At 37.4% G+C, this 13,782-nt stretch overlaps 1 protein-coding gene across 10 annotated transcripts in view; it reads left to right on the top strand.

Annotated features, from left to right (window-relative positions):
* Window positions 1-13,782, top strand: part of GANC (glucosidase alpha, neutral C) — a 69,460-nt gene that overhangs the window by 14,646 nt on the left and 41,032 nt on the right. For all 10 annotated transcript variants that reach the window (XR_009695132.1, XR_009695133.1, XM_061157472.1 and 7 more), the window contains exons 6-8: window positions 5,096-5,278; window positions 11,020-11,065; window positions 13,060-13,126. Coding sequence is in view for 8 of the 10 variants with exons in the window: in XM_061157472.1 (XP_061013455.1) it covers window positions 5,096-5,278; window positions 11,020-11,065; window positions 13,060-13,126 (296 nt within the window). In the remaining 2 variants the exon portion in view is untranslated. The remainder of the gene's footprint in view (window positions 1-5,095; window positions 5,279-11,019; window positions 11,066-13,059; window positions 13,127-13,782) is intronic.

The raw sequence follows: 13,782 nt of genomic DNA, 5'->3' as shown, positions 1-13,782 counted from the left end.
ATAAACTTAAAATATATCACTGAGCCATTACAATATGCCAAGAACTTGGGAGACACATGCGCACCCATGGCTGATTCATGTAGATGAATGGCAAAAACCACCACAATATTGTAAAGTAATTATTCTCCAATTAAAGCAAATAAATTTAAAAAAAAGAGACTATTCTCAAGGCTTTGCAGTTTGGCAAATGAGAGTGTGTATGTGTGTGTTTCTTCTTGGTCACATTAGTTTTTACTCTCCTGGATGATTCATTTTACTAGTAGATCTTTAACATTTTTACATCTATGTTCATAAGTAAAATTGGTCTGTAGTTTTCTTTTTCTGTGGTATCTTTGCCCAGGTTTTGGAGTCAGGGTGATATTAGCTTTGGGTAGTAAATATGTTATATTAGTTTCAGTTTTGCTTCTATTTCAACCTCTTTCTAGAAGGCTTTTGGCTACTGTAGTAACTAGAAAGCTAAAAACTGCATTTCTCCATTTCCCAGACTCACATGTAGCTAGTTTCTGGTGTATTTTAGGTTCCATAGAGTTATCTTGATCTCAGAACTGAGTTTCCCATTTTGCTGGTATGCATTGGCAGCATGGGGAAACAGTGGAAACAGTGGCTGACTTTATTTTTCTGGGCTCCAAAATCACTGCAGATGGTGATTGCAGCTATGAAATTAAAAGACATTTACTCCTTGGAAGGAAAGTTATGACCAACCTAGACAGCATATTCAAAAGCAGAGACATTACTTTGCCAACAAAGGTCCGTCGAGTCAGGGCTATGGTTTTTCCAGTAGCCATGTATGGGTGTGAGAGTTGGACTATAAAGAAAGCTGAACGCAGAAGAATTGATGCTTTTGAACTGTGATGTTGGAGAAGAATCTTGAGAGTCCCTTGGACTGCAAGGAGATCCATCAAGTCCATCCTAAAGGAGATCAGTCTTGGGTGTTCATTGGAAGGACTGATGTTGAAGCTGAAACTCCAATACTTTGGCCACCTGATGTGAAGAGCTGACTCATTTGAAAAGACTCTGATGCTTGGAAAGGTTGAGGGCAGGAGGAGAAGGGGATGACAGAGGATGAGATGGTTGGATGGCATCACCAACACAATGGACATGGGTTTGGGTGGACTCTGGGAGTTGGTGATAGACAGGGAGGCCTGGCGTGCTGCAGTTCATGGGGTTGCAAGGAGTCGGACATGACTGAGCGACTGAACTGAACTGAACTTGGCAGCTATAGAATGACTCTATATATATATAGAATGACTCTATAGAATGACTCTAGACCCACTAGTTAGGGCAGTGGTTTCTTAATCTCTGGATTGCATCTAAGATGGCATGATCCTGGAGTCCAGCCATTGCCACATTAACTTCTGTTTACCCAACTTCCTGTTTCCAGCTGAGAGAGAAGTTCTGTTGGTCTACAGTTATGTGGTATTGTCCTAGGGGTCATTACTGAGCACTCAGCCAGGAACCAGCTACTTCAAAACTTCCATGCTATTGTAAGCTCATAATTTCCCCATATTAAGTCATTTCCTTTCTGCTTAAAATGGCCAGAATTGTTTCCGTTATCTACAGTTGAATCTTAACTGACATAATTGTTGGTATCAGAAATGGATATAAACAACAGATCCTCAAGGATTGAAACATGAGCTTAATTAGCTGATCTAGTTGGATCTGAAGGTAGTGAGGTTTTCACTAGACAATGCAATATTAGTGTTTGGGGCTGAACACTACCCTCCCCGCAGACTCATATGTTGAAACCCTAAGTCTTTATACCTCAGAATGTGACTGTTCAGAGATAGGGCCTTTGAACAGGTAATTAAGTTACAATAGGGTCATTAGGGTGGGCTCTGATCCAGTGTGACTGATTGATGTTCTATAAGAAGAGACAATTAGGATTCAGGTAACACAGAAGGATGGCTTTGTGAAGACACAGCAAGAGGATGGCCATCTGCAAGCCAAGAAGAAAGGCCTCAGAAGAAAGCAAACCTGCTGACACTTTGATCTAGGACTTCCAGCCTCCAGAATTGTGAGAAAATAAATTTCTTGTGTTTAAGCCTGCGGTAGCAGCTCTAGCAAACTAGTATAACTAGCAATAAACCACAGCATTCTCTGCAAAGTCACTTAAATTACTACTTGTGGTCACCTGAAATCAAGTGCCTATTGAAAGTGTGGCTCTGGCAGACCAAGTGGTGAGGCCACAGCATCACCCGATTGTCATACAAAATTCAAAATGCTGAGGTGGCCAGGTTGTTACTAATTTCACTGAAGAACTTAAAGAGAACAATAGTTTCAGGCTTTTAAATTCTTAGCTCAAGATATTGTCAGAAACCTAATAGGTTTCTATGACCATCTTACACATCTCTTACATGTATAGAGTCCTTGTAACTACAGAGTACTTGTAGCTGAAAGTCAGATACAGGGTTAGATTCTATGGTTTGCTGAATTGAAGTGTAAGTTGAATTCAGAGCTTTATCAGGTCTATGAATTTAGGGCATCAACTGTGAAAAGATAGGACTCCTCAAAATTGAATAGCAACATCTGGGAAGATTTGGATAACTCTGAGTACCTAAACACAGAATTCCACTGAGCCTCCCAGTTCAGCTAAAGACTCGCCTTCTCCTCTGATGAGGCTGGCATTACCTTGCTGGGACACTCCGTGTTGACCTCACCTGAAATATACTATGCCACAGGATCCCAGTGCTCCCTGCGCTTCTCTCCTACTCCCTTTCACTGCCTCCAGATCCACTGTCAGAGTCAGACCCCAACATGCCCAGGGAGCCAATTACAGTCGAACCCAGGAGGTACCTAAAGAATTAGAAGATTTTATATTGGCAAAAACCTGGGAAATAGGCATGGTAATGGTTTCTGAAGGACTCCCTAGACTGGAAGGAAGCAACATAATTTTAGGATCATGCTAAATTTACTGAAATAAATCAGAGAATTCAGATTTCATATGCTATCTAGGACAGCTGAAAGAGGTTCTAATTATTTGCTTGATTGGCTAAGTATAATCTATAGAGTCAGCTATGGATTCTGCTGAATGAAGCTGAGATACCAGAAATTCCTTGGCACAGTGTAGAAGAAATAATTCATAGACTTAGAGAAATAGAAATGTTGAAGTGGGTATGTCATATGCAGCCACCTCATCTAGCCCCTAACTCTGTTCTCCAAAGAACCCAAAAGACACTAGTCTTCACTGAGAAATATATTGGTGAGGTAACACTTGGAAAACATTATAGTGAGTTAATGTCTTTTCTGAGCTAGAGACGATGGTGGAAATGGTACCATTAAAACAGGGTTCCTGGTTTCAGTGGAGATGATGAGACTGTAAATAGCAAAGTCAAAGTAGCAGCATTTAGTTGTTGGAGACAAGGTGGACAATTTCCTTAACGTGCAGCAGGGCCTGTGTGGTACTCAGAATGGCTCAACCCTCAGGGCAGTGAACAATATGTCAAAGAGTCCATTAGACTGAAATAGATGGGCTAAAGTCCTACTTGATAGACTAATCAAAAGAATTCTATTTAGATTTGATAAACAGTGAGACACAATCTCTCAATCAATGGAATTAGTTTCCAGAACCCAAGCATCTTACTTGAGGAGAAGGCCTAGAACCCATGGAGGAGGATTTTGCAAGGATATAATAAGATTATAACCTGTCCCTTTTAATCCTCCCTAAAGAGGCCTGTGACCATTTACCAGGGTAACTATGCATTAGAAAAAGAAATATCTAGACCTAGGGTTTTAAGTGCTGCCTCTGAGCTTACATAACTCCTGGGGGATCTAAAACATCCCAGAAGTCTACCTGTCAACTGGGGGCTGATGGAAGTCAGGTGATAAATACATAAAAGTTTGAGCTTTCCATCTCACTGTGGACTGAATGGATAATAACCCAATCTGTGTTATTTCCTCAGTTTCTGCATGTATGGTTAGAATGAGAGAAGGAAAAGAAAAATGTTTAAATTCTATGCACCAAAGTGTTTTCCTAGACTGTCCAGACCAAGGTAATAATAATGGTGATGATCAGTTCAGTTCAGTTCAGTTGCTCAGTCATGTCTGACTCTTTGCGACCCCATGAACCACAGCACGCCAGGCCTCCCTGTCCATCACCAACTCCTAGAGTCCACCCAAACCCATGTCTGTCGAGTCGATGATGCCATCCACCCATTTCATCCTCTGTCGTCCCCTTCACCTCCTGCCCTCAATCTGTCCCAGCATCAGGGTCTTTTCAAATGAGTCAGCTCTTCACATCAGGTGGCCAAAGTATTGGAGTTTCAGCTTCAACATCAGTCCTTCCAATGAACACCCAGGACTGATCTCCTTTAGGATGGACTGGTTGGATCTCCTTGCAGTCCAAGGGACTCTCAAGAGTCTTCTCCAATACCGCAGTTCAAAAGCATCAATTCTTCTGCGTTCAGCTTTCTTTATAGTCCAACTCTCACATCCATATATGACCACTGGAAAAACAATAACCTTGACTAGACGGACCTTCGTTGGCAAAGTAATGTCTCTGCTTTTGAATATACTGTCTAGGTTGGTTGTAACTTTACTTCCAAGGAGTAAGCGTCTTTTAATTTCATAGCTGCAATCACCATCTGCAGTGATTTTGGAGCCCAGAAAAATAAAGTCAGTCACTGTTTCCACTGTTTCCCCATCTATCTGCCATGAAGTGATGGAACCTGATGCCATGATTTTAGTTTTCTGAATGTTGAGCTTTAAGCCAACTTTTTCACTCTCCTCTTTCACTTGATAGTCAACATTTACTGAGCACTTACTATGTGCCAGGCACTGTGTGATCTCATTTATATGTGTGGTCTCATTGAATCCTCAAAAAGCTATGTTTGTTCTCGCTTTTATCATTTCCACTTTACAGATGAGGAAACCAAGAACTGGAAAAGATTAACCTGTCCAAAGTTACACACCTAATGCATATTAGAGCTATGTTCAATCCAGGCTTTCTGACACCAAAGCTCACACTCCGAATTACAGCTTTCCACTGCCTTGTCATGCTATGTCACATGAATGTTGATTTACTAATTTGAATTGAGACTTGCACTGAGCCACATAAACTTAGAACAATTTGTTTTTCTCTCCCTGCCTTGTTTTCCAGGCTGACTTCTTGCCCAGGGGATACAGGCAGTCTGGTGTTGGCAAGTGGAAAAGGAGATCTGAAGTGTCACATCACGGCAAACCCATTCAAGGTCAACTTGGTATCTGAAGAAGAGGTTGTAATGAGCATAAACTCCCTGGGCCAATTATACTTTGAGCAGCTGCAGATTCCTCCCAAGCAAAGGTATTTTTGCACATTACTTAATACATATAGAACTTAAAATCTGATTGTGACTATGTCTCCATAGAAAATTGATTTTTTTTTTATTTGTTAGAATATTGTTCTGAGAAACTTCATCTTTTCACCTGTACAGACTAATGCAGGCTTGATGACAAAAGTTATTCCCAGACATTTGCAAAGGTGATACTCTTAACACATCCTATATTTTTGACTGATGACATTCTCTACCCTACACCTTCTAAAAAAGAACCCTTTTAACTTGATAAATGTTAATGTGAACTAACATCTCTTCAGAATTTCACTTTATCCCCCTTACAATAACATGAGTTACCTTAGACTTGAATAGTTGCCTAGGAATTTTCTGGAACCAACCACTTGATTAAAGCTGTTTGTGTGTGGGTCACATGAATTGGAAGATAATTGTAGAAGGAGATTTTTCATCCATTTTTACCAATATTGTTTTTAAATCCTCCAGTCTATAGTACTATTTTTATTCAAATAATGAACATCTTACATGAGCTTCAGAAAGCATTCAACATAGTGATTTTTTCCTGAGTCTCAGCTAATTTCTGTTTTTAAAGTTTACTGTTAAAATTTTTATTTTATCACAGAAATGTGTTCATTATACACTAAATATAAAATATTGAAAAGAAGAAAAAATTAAAATACCCATAATCCTGCCACTCCTGCTGTTAGTACCTTATGAATTTAATTCAGTTTACTTTTTTTGACTGAGATACTAACAGCATAATAAATCCCTGTGTGTCTGTTATTTATATTTTGTTGTTTATTTATATTAAAAATATTAACTTTAAAGCATTTTTCCTTTTAATAAACTCCTATTATTTTGTTTTAGGGGTGATTTCTAAGTTGGGCTTTTTAATAAAACCCAGTAAAGTCTCCCTCACCATTTGTCCTTTGAGTTACCTAGTTCCATGTTTGAAAGTAATCAATGTTTCCAGTTTTCTATATCCTTCTAGAGATAATTAATGCCTATACAGTAAAACTAATGTTATCTTTATTTTTTCCTTTCCTGACGCAAATGATACACATTATTCTCTACCTCCCTTTTTTTTTCTTTAACAATGTGGTAGTTTCTAACTTCTTTAAAGCAGCTACATCATTTCTATTATATGGTTACACTATACGGCTTCATTTAGTAAATCTCTACTAGTGGACTTTAAAGTCACGGCTTCATTTAGTAAATCTCTACTAGTGGACTTTAAAGTCATTTCTGATCTTGTTTTACAACTACTTACTTCATGACTAACCTTGTATGTGTGTCATTTTGCATACATGCAAATATATCCATAGACCAGAGTCATAGAAGTATAATTTCTGATCAAATGGTTGTACATCTGTTATTTTGATAAATGTTTCCAAATTGCCTTCCATAGAGGTTGTGTACTAGTTTATATTTCTATCATTTTTATTTATGTTTGTGTTAGAAAAATTAGATTATCCACCTAGGGGAAAAAATATAAGTTAGGTCTTAACCTCAAAACATTAGCAAAAATGAATTCCAGGACTTTCCAGGTGGTACAGTGAATAAGAGTCCACCTGCCAATGCAGGGGACACAGGTTTAATCCCTGATCCGGGAAGATTCCACATGCCGTGGAGCAACTAAGCCCATACACCACAATTACTGAGCCTGCGCTCTAGAACCCATGAGCCACAACTAGTAAGCCAGTGAGCCATAACAACAGAAACCCATGCCTCTAGAGCCTGTGCTCCACAAGAAGAGAAGCCACCACAGTGAGAAGCTCACACACCACAACAAACAGCAGCCTCGGCATGCTGCAGCTAGAGAAAGCCCATTCACAGCAATGAAGATCAATTGCAGCCAAAAATGTAAAAAAAAAATTTTTTTTAATAAAAATAAGAGAAAGTATAGAATATTTTTAATTGTATTAGTGTGGTAGAAACTGAAGAGCTGTAAGGAAAAAGATGGATTTGATTACTTAAAAATTTTAAACTTTATTATAGCCACAAAAACAAAATACAAACAACAACAACAACAAAAACTTGAACAAATTGAAAAGGCAAGAATTTGCAATTTCCAATTTGGCATGTGAGGAGCTCAGAAGTTGCCACAAACAAGAATGAAAGATCAAAAAATAAAATTACTCAAAATATAATATAGTCCTAAATGTAAAATCTAAGACCATAAAACTTCTAGACAACAACATCAGAAAATCTTGATGACCTTGGATTAGGCAGAGGTCTTAGATATTACACCAAAAGCATCATCCACAAAAGAAGAAATATGGTTAAATGAACATAAACAAAAGTAAAAATGCCTGCACATTCAAAGACCATATGAAGAGAATGCAAAGGTAAGTCATAGACTAAGGAAAAATATTTGTAAACATATATATGATCAACAAGTTGTATGTATACTGTAGAAAGAACTCTCAAAATTTAACAAGTAATAGATTTAGACAGATATTTCACCAAAAATGTACAAGTGACAAATAAGCACTTGAAAAATATGTCCAATGCCATTTTTATTAGAGAATTACAAATTAAACCACAGTGACATACTATCACACATCTATTAAAATGGCTAAACCATATTTAACAGGCCAACCATATTGTTAAGGTAATTTGACCAAATAAAATTATGTCCTTCATAGGCAGGAGCTGATAAACTGATACTGGGCTTGGATATGTTAAAAAAAAAATTTTTTTTTTTCCCTCTATAGACAGGATGAGCTGAAACCAGGGAAGAGTGAGTTCACTAGACAGGAGGAACATGGCTATTTGAAGTGAAAAATCAATCCACAGCATCATAATAAACAATTATGACTGATATGTATATTCACAACAAAATAATGTCACTACATCTAATGAGCACCAAAAAATATACATAGATGGACAAAAGTTCCCTGATATAAATGGTAGCCTAGACTTAATATTCTTGTGCATCCTTAGGAGTCATTCTTGGAGATTAGATTGAGATTGGTCTCTGGCAGAATGTTGTCCCCTGTCTATTGAACTTTCATGCTGCAAGAAGAGGTAAAAGCCTTATTCTAAGTGCAGACAAACTTTGTCCTTGTGTAATATCCTAAAGGGGAACCATAGTTTACATGCAATCTGGTGATCTTCTGCTGTGAAAAGTGTTTATATTGCCTCTTTCAATGTATTTGCTTGTCTTAGACACTTTGAACAAGGAAAGGAAAAATAACCTCTGAACTCTGATCTTCCATTGCTTTTGTACATTCCGATTGTGAAGTTGAGGGTCAGTCAGCTCAGTTGCTCAGTCGTGTCTGACTCTTTGCGACCCCATGAATCGCAGCACACCAGACCTCCCTGTCCATCACAAACTCCCGGAGTTTACTCAAACTCATGCCCATCGAGTTGGTGATGCCATCTAGCCATCTCATCTTCTGTCGTCCCCTTCTCCTCCTGCCTCCAATCCCTCCCAGCATCAGGGTCTTTTCCAGTGAGTTAGCTCTTCACATCAGGTGGTCAAAGTACTGGAGTTTCAGCTTCAGCATCAGTCCTTCCAATGACCACCCAGGACTGATCTCCTTTAGGATGGACTGATTGGATCTCCTTGCAGTCCAAGGGACTCTCAAGAGTCTTCTCCAACACTACAGTTCAAAAGCATCCATTTTTCGGCGCTCAGCTTTCTTCACAGTCCAACTCTCACATCCATACATGATCACTGGAAAAACCATGGCCTTGACCAGATGGACCTTTGTTGGCAAAGTAATTGTTAAGGATGTTCAAAAGCCCATGGGAAATTTATATGTCTTCAGAATATTGTGCCTATTCTAATATGATGAGCTTTTAAAACACTTTTCTTAGAACAAGAATCAATTTTTGCAATTGTATAGATACTCAGCTAATTCTGAATGCTGCTGATGGCATAACTATGTTTTTAAATCCAAAAATATATTCTTGTGTGCTACATTAAGATGCTATTTCATATAATAAAGATAGTTTTCTTTTTTACTGACTCATTTCAAAGAGAAAGAATTTTACTTGTAAGTAAGCTGTTTTTTCCTCCTAAATATCACAAAACAATTCTTTTTTCCTCCAATAAATTAGAGCATTATGATCTTTTAAAAAAGAAAATAGAAGTAGTTTTATTAATTCTAGAAAGAGCTTACTTCAAAACAGGGGAAGTTGTTAGGGATAAAGAATGCCATTACATAATGATAAAGGGGTCAATTCCCTGAGAAAACAACAATCCTTAATGTGTATGTGCCTAACAACAGAGTATCAAAATACTTAAGGCAAGAATATAGAACTGCAAAGAGAAATAGATGAATCCACTATTATAATTGGGCTTCCCTGGTGGCTCAGCTGGTAAAGAATCCACCTGTAATGCAGGAGACCTGTGTTCAGTCCCTGGGTTGGAAAGATCTCCTGGAGAAGTGAATGGCTACCCACTCCAGTATTCTGGCCTGGAGAATTCTGTGGACTGTATAGTCCATGGGGTCGCAAAGAGTTGAACATGACTGAGTGACTTTCACTCACTATTATAATTAGAGACCTTAACACACTTCCATCAGGAATGGACAGAGCCATCAGAGAGAAAATCAGTAAGGACATATTCTAATTCAAAAGCACCATCAATCAACTGGATATAATTGACATCCATAGTCTCCTTCATACAACAACAGTAGAATACACATTCTTCTTAAACTCACATGGAACATTCACCAAGACCATATTTTGTGTCATAAAACACACCTTAAGAAATTTAAACAAATAGAAATCATACTGTGCCAGCATGATTTGCATTAATTTAATGCAATTAAAGTAGAATTCAACAACAGAAAGCTGGAAAATTCTAAAATACTTGAAGATTAAGCAACATGCTTCTTAATAGCACAAAGAAGAAATCTAAAACAAAGAATATTTCAAACTAAAAGAAAATTAAAATACAACGTATCAAAATTTGTAGGCTGCAGCAAAAGCAGCACTGAAGAGTGAAATCTGTAGCATTGAATGCAAATATTAGGGAGACAGATGCATTTGAAGAGAGGCACAGAGGAACTCCAAAGGAGCAAGTAATTTCTGTTGTTTATGCTCACTAGTGGGTTCATAGTTGTTCACTTTAGTATTAGTCTTTACACTCTGCACATACATTACATACCTTCTATATGTATGCTGCATTTTACACTAAAGAAAAGATTATTGTATAATGAGTATAAATAGATAATTTACAGATTATAAATAACCATTTAGTGTATAAAAAGGTAGTCTGCTTCACTTATGGTATAAATTCAATTTGAAATGTATTATCTTTTCTAAAATTTTAGATTGTCAAAGAGTTTAAAAAAATCCATAAAGTCTAGTATTGTTAAGAATGGGAAGAAATGAGCCCTCAAATACAACTAATAGATGTTAGAGTAAGCTGTCACAATCATCCTGGAAGATGGTGCATCATGTTGCTCCATACTAGGGTAATACTGCATAAGAGGAACTGTGTTTTATCTTGCTTATATTAGTATTATGAGCATGTATTACAATAAAAAACTGATTAATGTATTTTTAAAAGAGTTAACAAGAAAATTAAAATCTGCCTACATTTGTGTAAGATATCAAGCTCTTGGTAATGTTCACCATAAATGTTTAATTTTGTAAACTTATTTTTATAATGATATTATTTTTAGTAAGTTAAAGGATATAACGTATGGGGTCTCAAAAGTTGGAAATGAAAATCTTTTATCATTGAGCAAATTGTCGGTCCTGCCATGAGTGACACAGCTTTTTTACATTACAACAGAGCTACCAAGAAAAATGAGGAGGATGCATCAGTTGATACCACTCAGGTAATCTACATAGAGCAATTTATCTTTTTAAAATCTTTTCCACTATTATCATCATCATACAAATATAATGGGTCTGTTCTTCCCTTATACAGATGGGTAGTGGTCAATGCTCTACTATATATAAATGGGACCTCCTGTAGGCCAGGCACTGTTCAAGGAGTTGGTGGTGTATCATCGAACTAATCTAATTCCCTCATTATCATGGAGCTTACATTCTTCTAAGTCACATTAACCTTCTTGTACTTTAAGAACAAGGAAAAACTGTGGAAAGGTCTTCAGCAGAGATCCATGGTCTGATTTCTGTGTCTAAAAGATTATTTTGGCTGAGTTCCGGAGAATGGACATTCTGGAAACCTCTTCTTCCAAAGCCACATGCATCTTCAAAGGGTCTCTAACAGTAGCTATGGTCATCAGGAAGGTGGAAAACATTTCCAGTTTAATAAGACAAATGCTTCTTCCTCTTGAGAACTGACCCTTAAGAACAACTAACATGGTTATTGTGCCTTACACAGCTTTGCACTAATACACTAGACCAGCTTTGGGGAGACCTCTGGTCAGATAGCTTAGGTAATGGTTTTGAGTCAAACACCCCATTACAAGAATCTAATGAAAGCTATGAACCATCTCTGTAGAAAAAAAAATTTTTTTTCATACTATTTCAGGGAGTTCACAAACTTTAAAACCTATCTGACCTCAGGATGATAATCCTTGCATCAAGAATTCAGGCGTGATTTTAAAGAACCCAACACACAACACACAGACTCACTTTACAGAGGCTTTCATTATAAAGAAACAACCTAGAAACAGGAAAATAGCTCATTTTTAAAAAAGAAATGTGCTTTTTATATACACACACAATTCTTTTAAAACTTTTCATTTTACCAGAGAAAAAGAGACTTCTGTAAAGCTAGGACATTCATAGCTCTAGATCAGAAGATTGCAAACCTGAGCAATCACCATCCCAGTTGACCTCTCCACCCAGCATAGGAACACAACCAGTAGTCTGGCTAATTGAAGCTAGTGAGAGAAAGTGCTCATCTCAGCCAAAAATCTTTGCTTAGAGTCTCTCAAAAGAGACCCAGGTTATTTGACTCTAAAGGTTTTGCTTTACCTATATAAAAACTACATTTTTTCAAAGTGCTTTCACATCATTTTGGCTCGTGTAAAGATATTCACGCCAAATGGTGTGGCAGTTCCTAAACAATTAAACATAGAATTACAATATGATCCAGCAATTACATTTATGGATATATATCCAGAAGTAAAAGCGGGACTCAAACAGATATTTGTATACCTATGTTCATAGCAGAATAGTATTCACAGTAGCCCAAAGGTAGAAGCAATCCAGCAATCCAAGAGTCATTGACTGATGAATGCACACACAAAATGAGGTATGTACACACAGTGGAATATTATTCAGCCTTAAAAAGGAAGGCAGTTCTGACACATGCTACAAAATGGATGAATCCTGAAGACATTATACTAAGTGAAATAAGCCAGTCACAGAAGGACAAATACAGTATGATTCTATTTATACGGGTTATCTAGAGTTGTCAAATTCATAAAGACAGGAGCTAGAAAAGTGGTTGTCAGGAGCTGGGGGGAGGGGAGATGGGGCGTTACTGTTAATGGTTGAAGTGGTTCAGTTTGGAAGGATGTAAAAGTTCTGGAGACGGAATGTGATGTTGGTTGCACAATAATGTGAATGTACTTAATGCCACTTAAAGTGGTTAAAATGGTAAGTTTTAAGTTATATATATTTTACCACAATAAAAAATATATTCATGTTAGCTGTAGATCATAAGGATGATTAATGGCATTTATATAGAACACAGATCTAATTTAATATATTGATATCACAAATTGGTCTTTTAAAAGATGAACTCATTTCCTCAGTCTAGTATTCTAATCAGATAAATGTGCTATTGTGGTAACCACATGTGTTACAATATATAGCCTTAGTTTGCTACCTTTTTTCTTTTTTGTGCCAACAGGAAAATCAAGAGGAACTGGGCCTGTGGGAGGAGAAATTTGAAAATTTTGTGGATGTCAAAGTTAATGGTACAATTAAAATTGGTGTGGTGTTCTTTCCAAAACAGTGCTTTCCAAAATAGCCAAAAGTTTCTGTCTAAAAGTCCCTTGAGCTTTGGCCCCTAAACACCTGACTTCTGTAAGGTGAACAGAAATCTCATATTTGGGACCACTATTCTTCAGTAATGCATTGCAATAGAGAAATAGCATATGACTTGTGGGGAGTGTAAGAAAAATATAGGCCTCATGAAGCTTCTGGTCTCATAGAGGGACCTAGGTCAGTATATTGCTTGCACTCTTCAGTGAATCAATTGCAAATTCTACATTCTGTTTTTATGAGAGTCAAGTGATGAGAAACCCAGCTCATTAGCTCCAACATTTCAAGCCAGTGGTTTTCAGCCTTTTCCAGGCCTCCCCACTATTCATGTGAGTGTCGAGTGACCATCTATGACATTTCTCACTACACTTAGTGATGAGGGGGGACTTAGGGAATGTAGGTGGCAGGGAGGGAATTTGTCTCTTTAGGAGATAACTTTTCAAATACTTGGGGCTTGTTTAGTGGGGAAAAAAATACTCACTTTTCTTCTTCCTCCCTACCCTGTAGAATAACAGACCTTCTCTTAACTCCTTGAGAATCTCTAATCTAGCATCTATTTCTATAGCCTAGTATAATGATCAGGATGACA

Source organism: Dama dama, chromosome 12 (genome assembly GCF_033118175.1).
Source record: "Dama dama isolate Ldn47 chromosome 12, ASM3311817v1, whole genome shotgun sequence".
NCBI classification, from domain to species: domain Eukaryota; kingdom Metazoa; phylum Chordata; class Mammalia; order Artiodactyla; family Cervidae; genus Dama; species Dama dama.
Note: the sequence above shows the minus strand (reverse complement) of the source record. Positions and strands in the feature narration are given on the sequence as shown.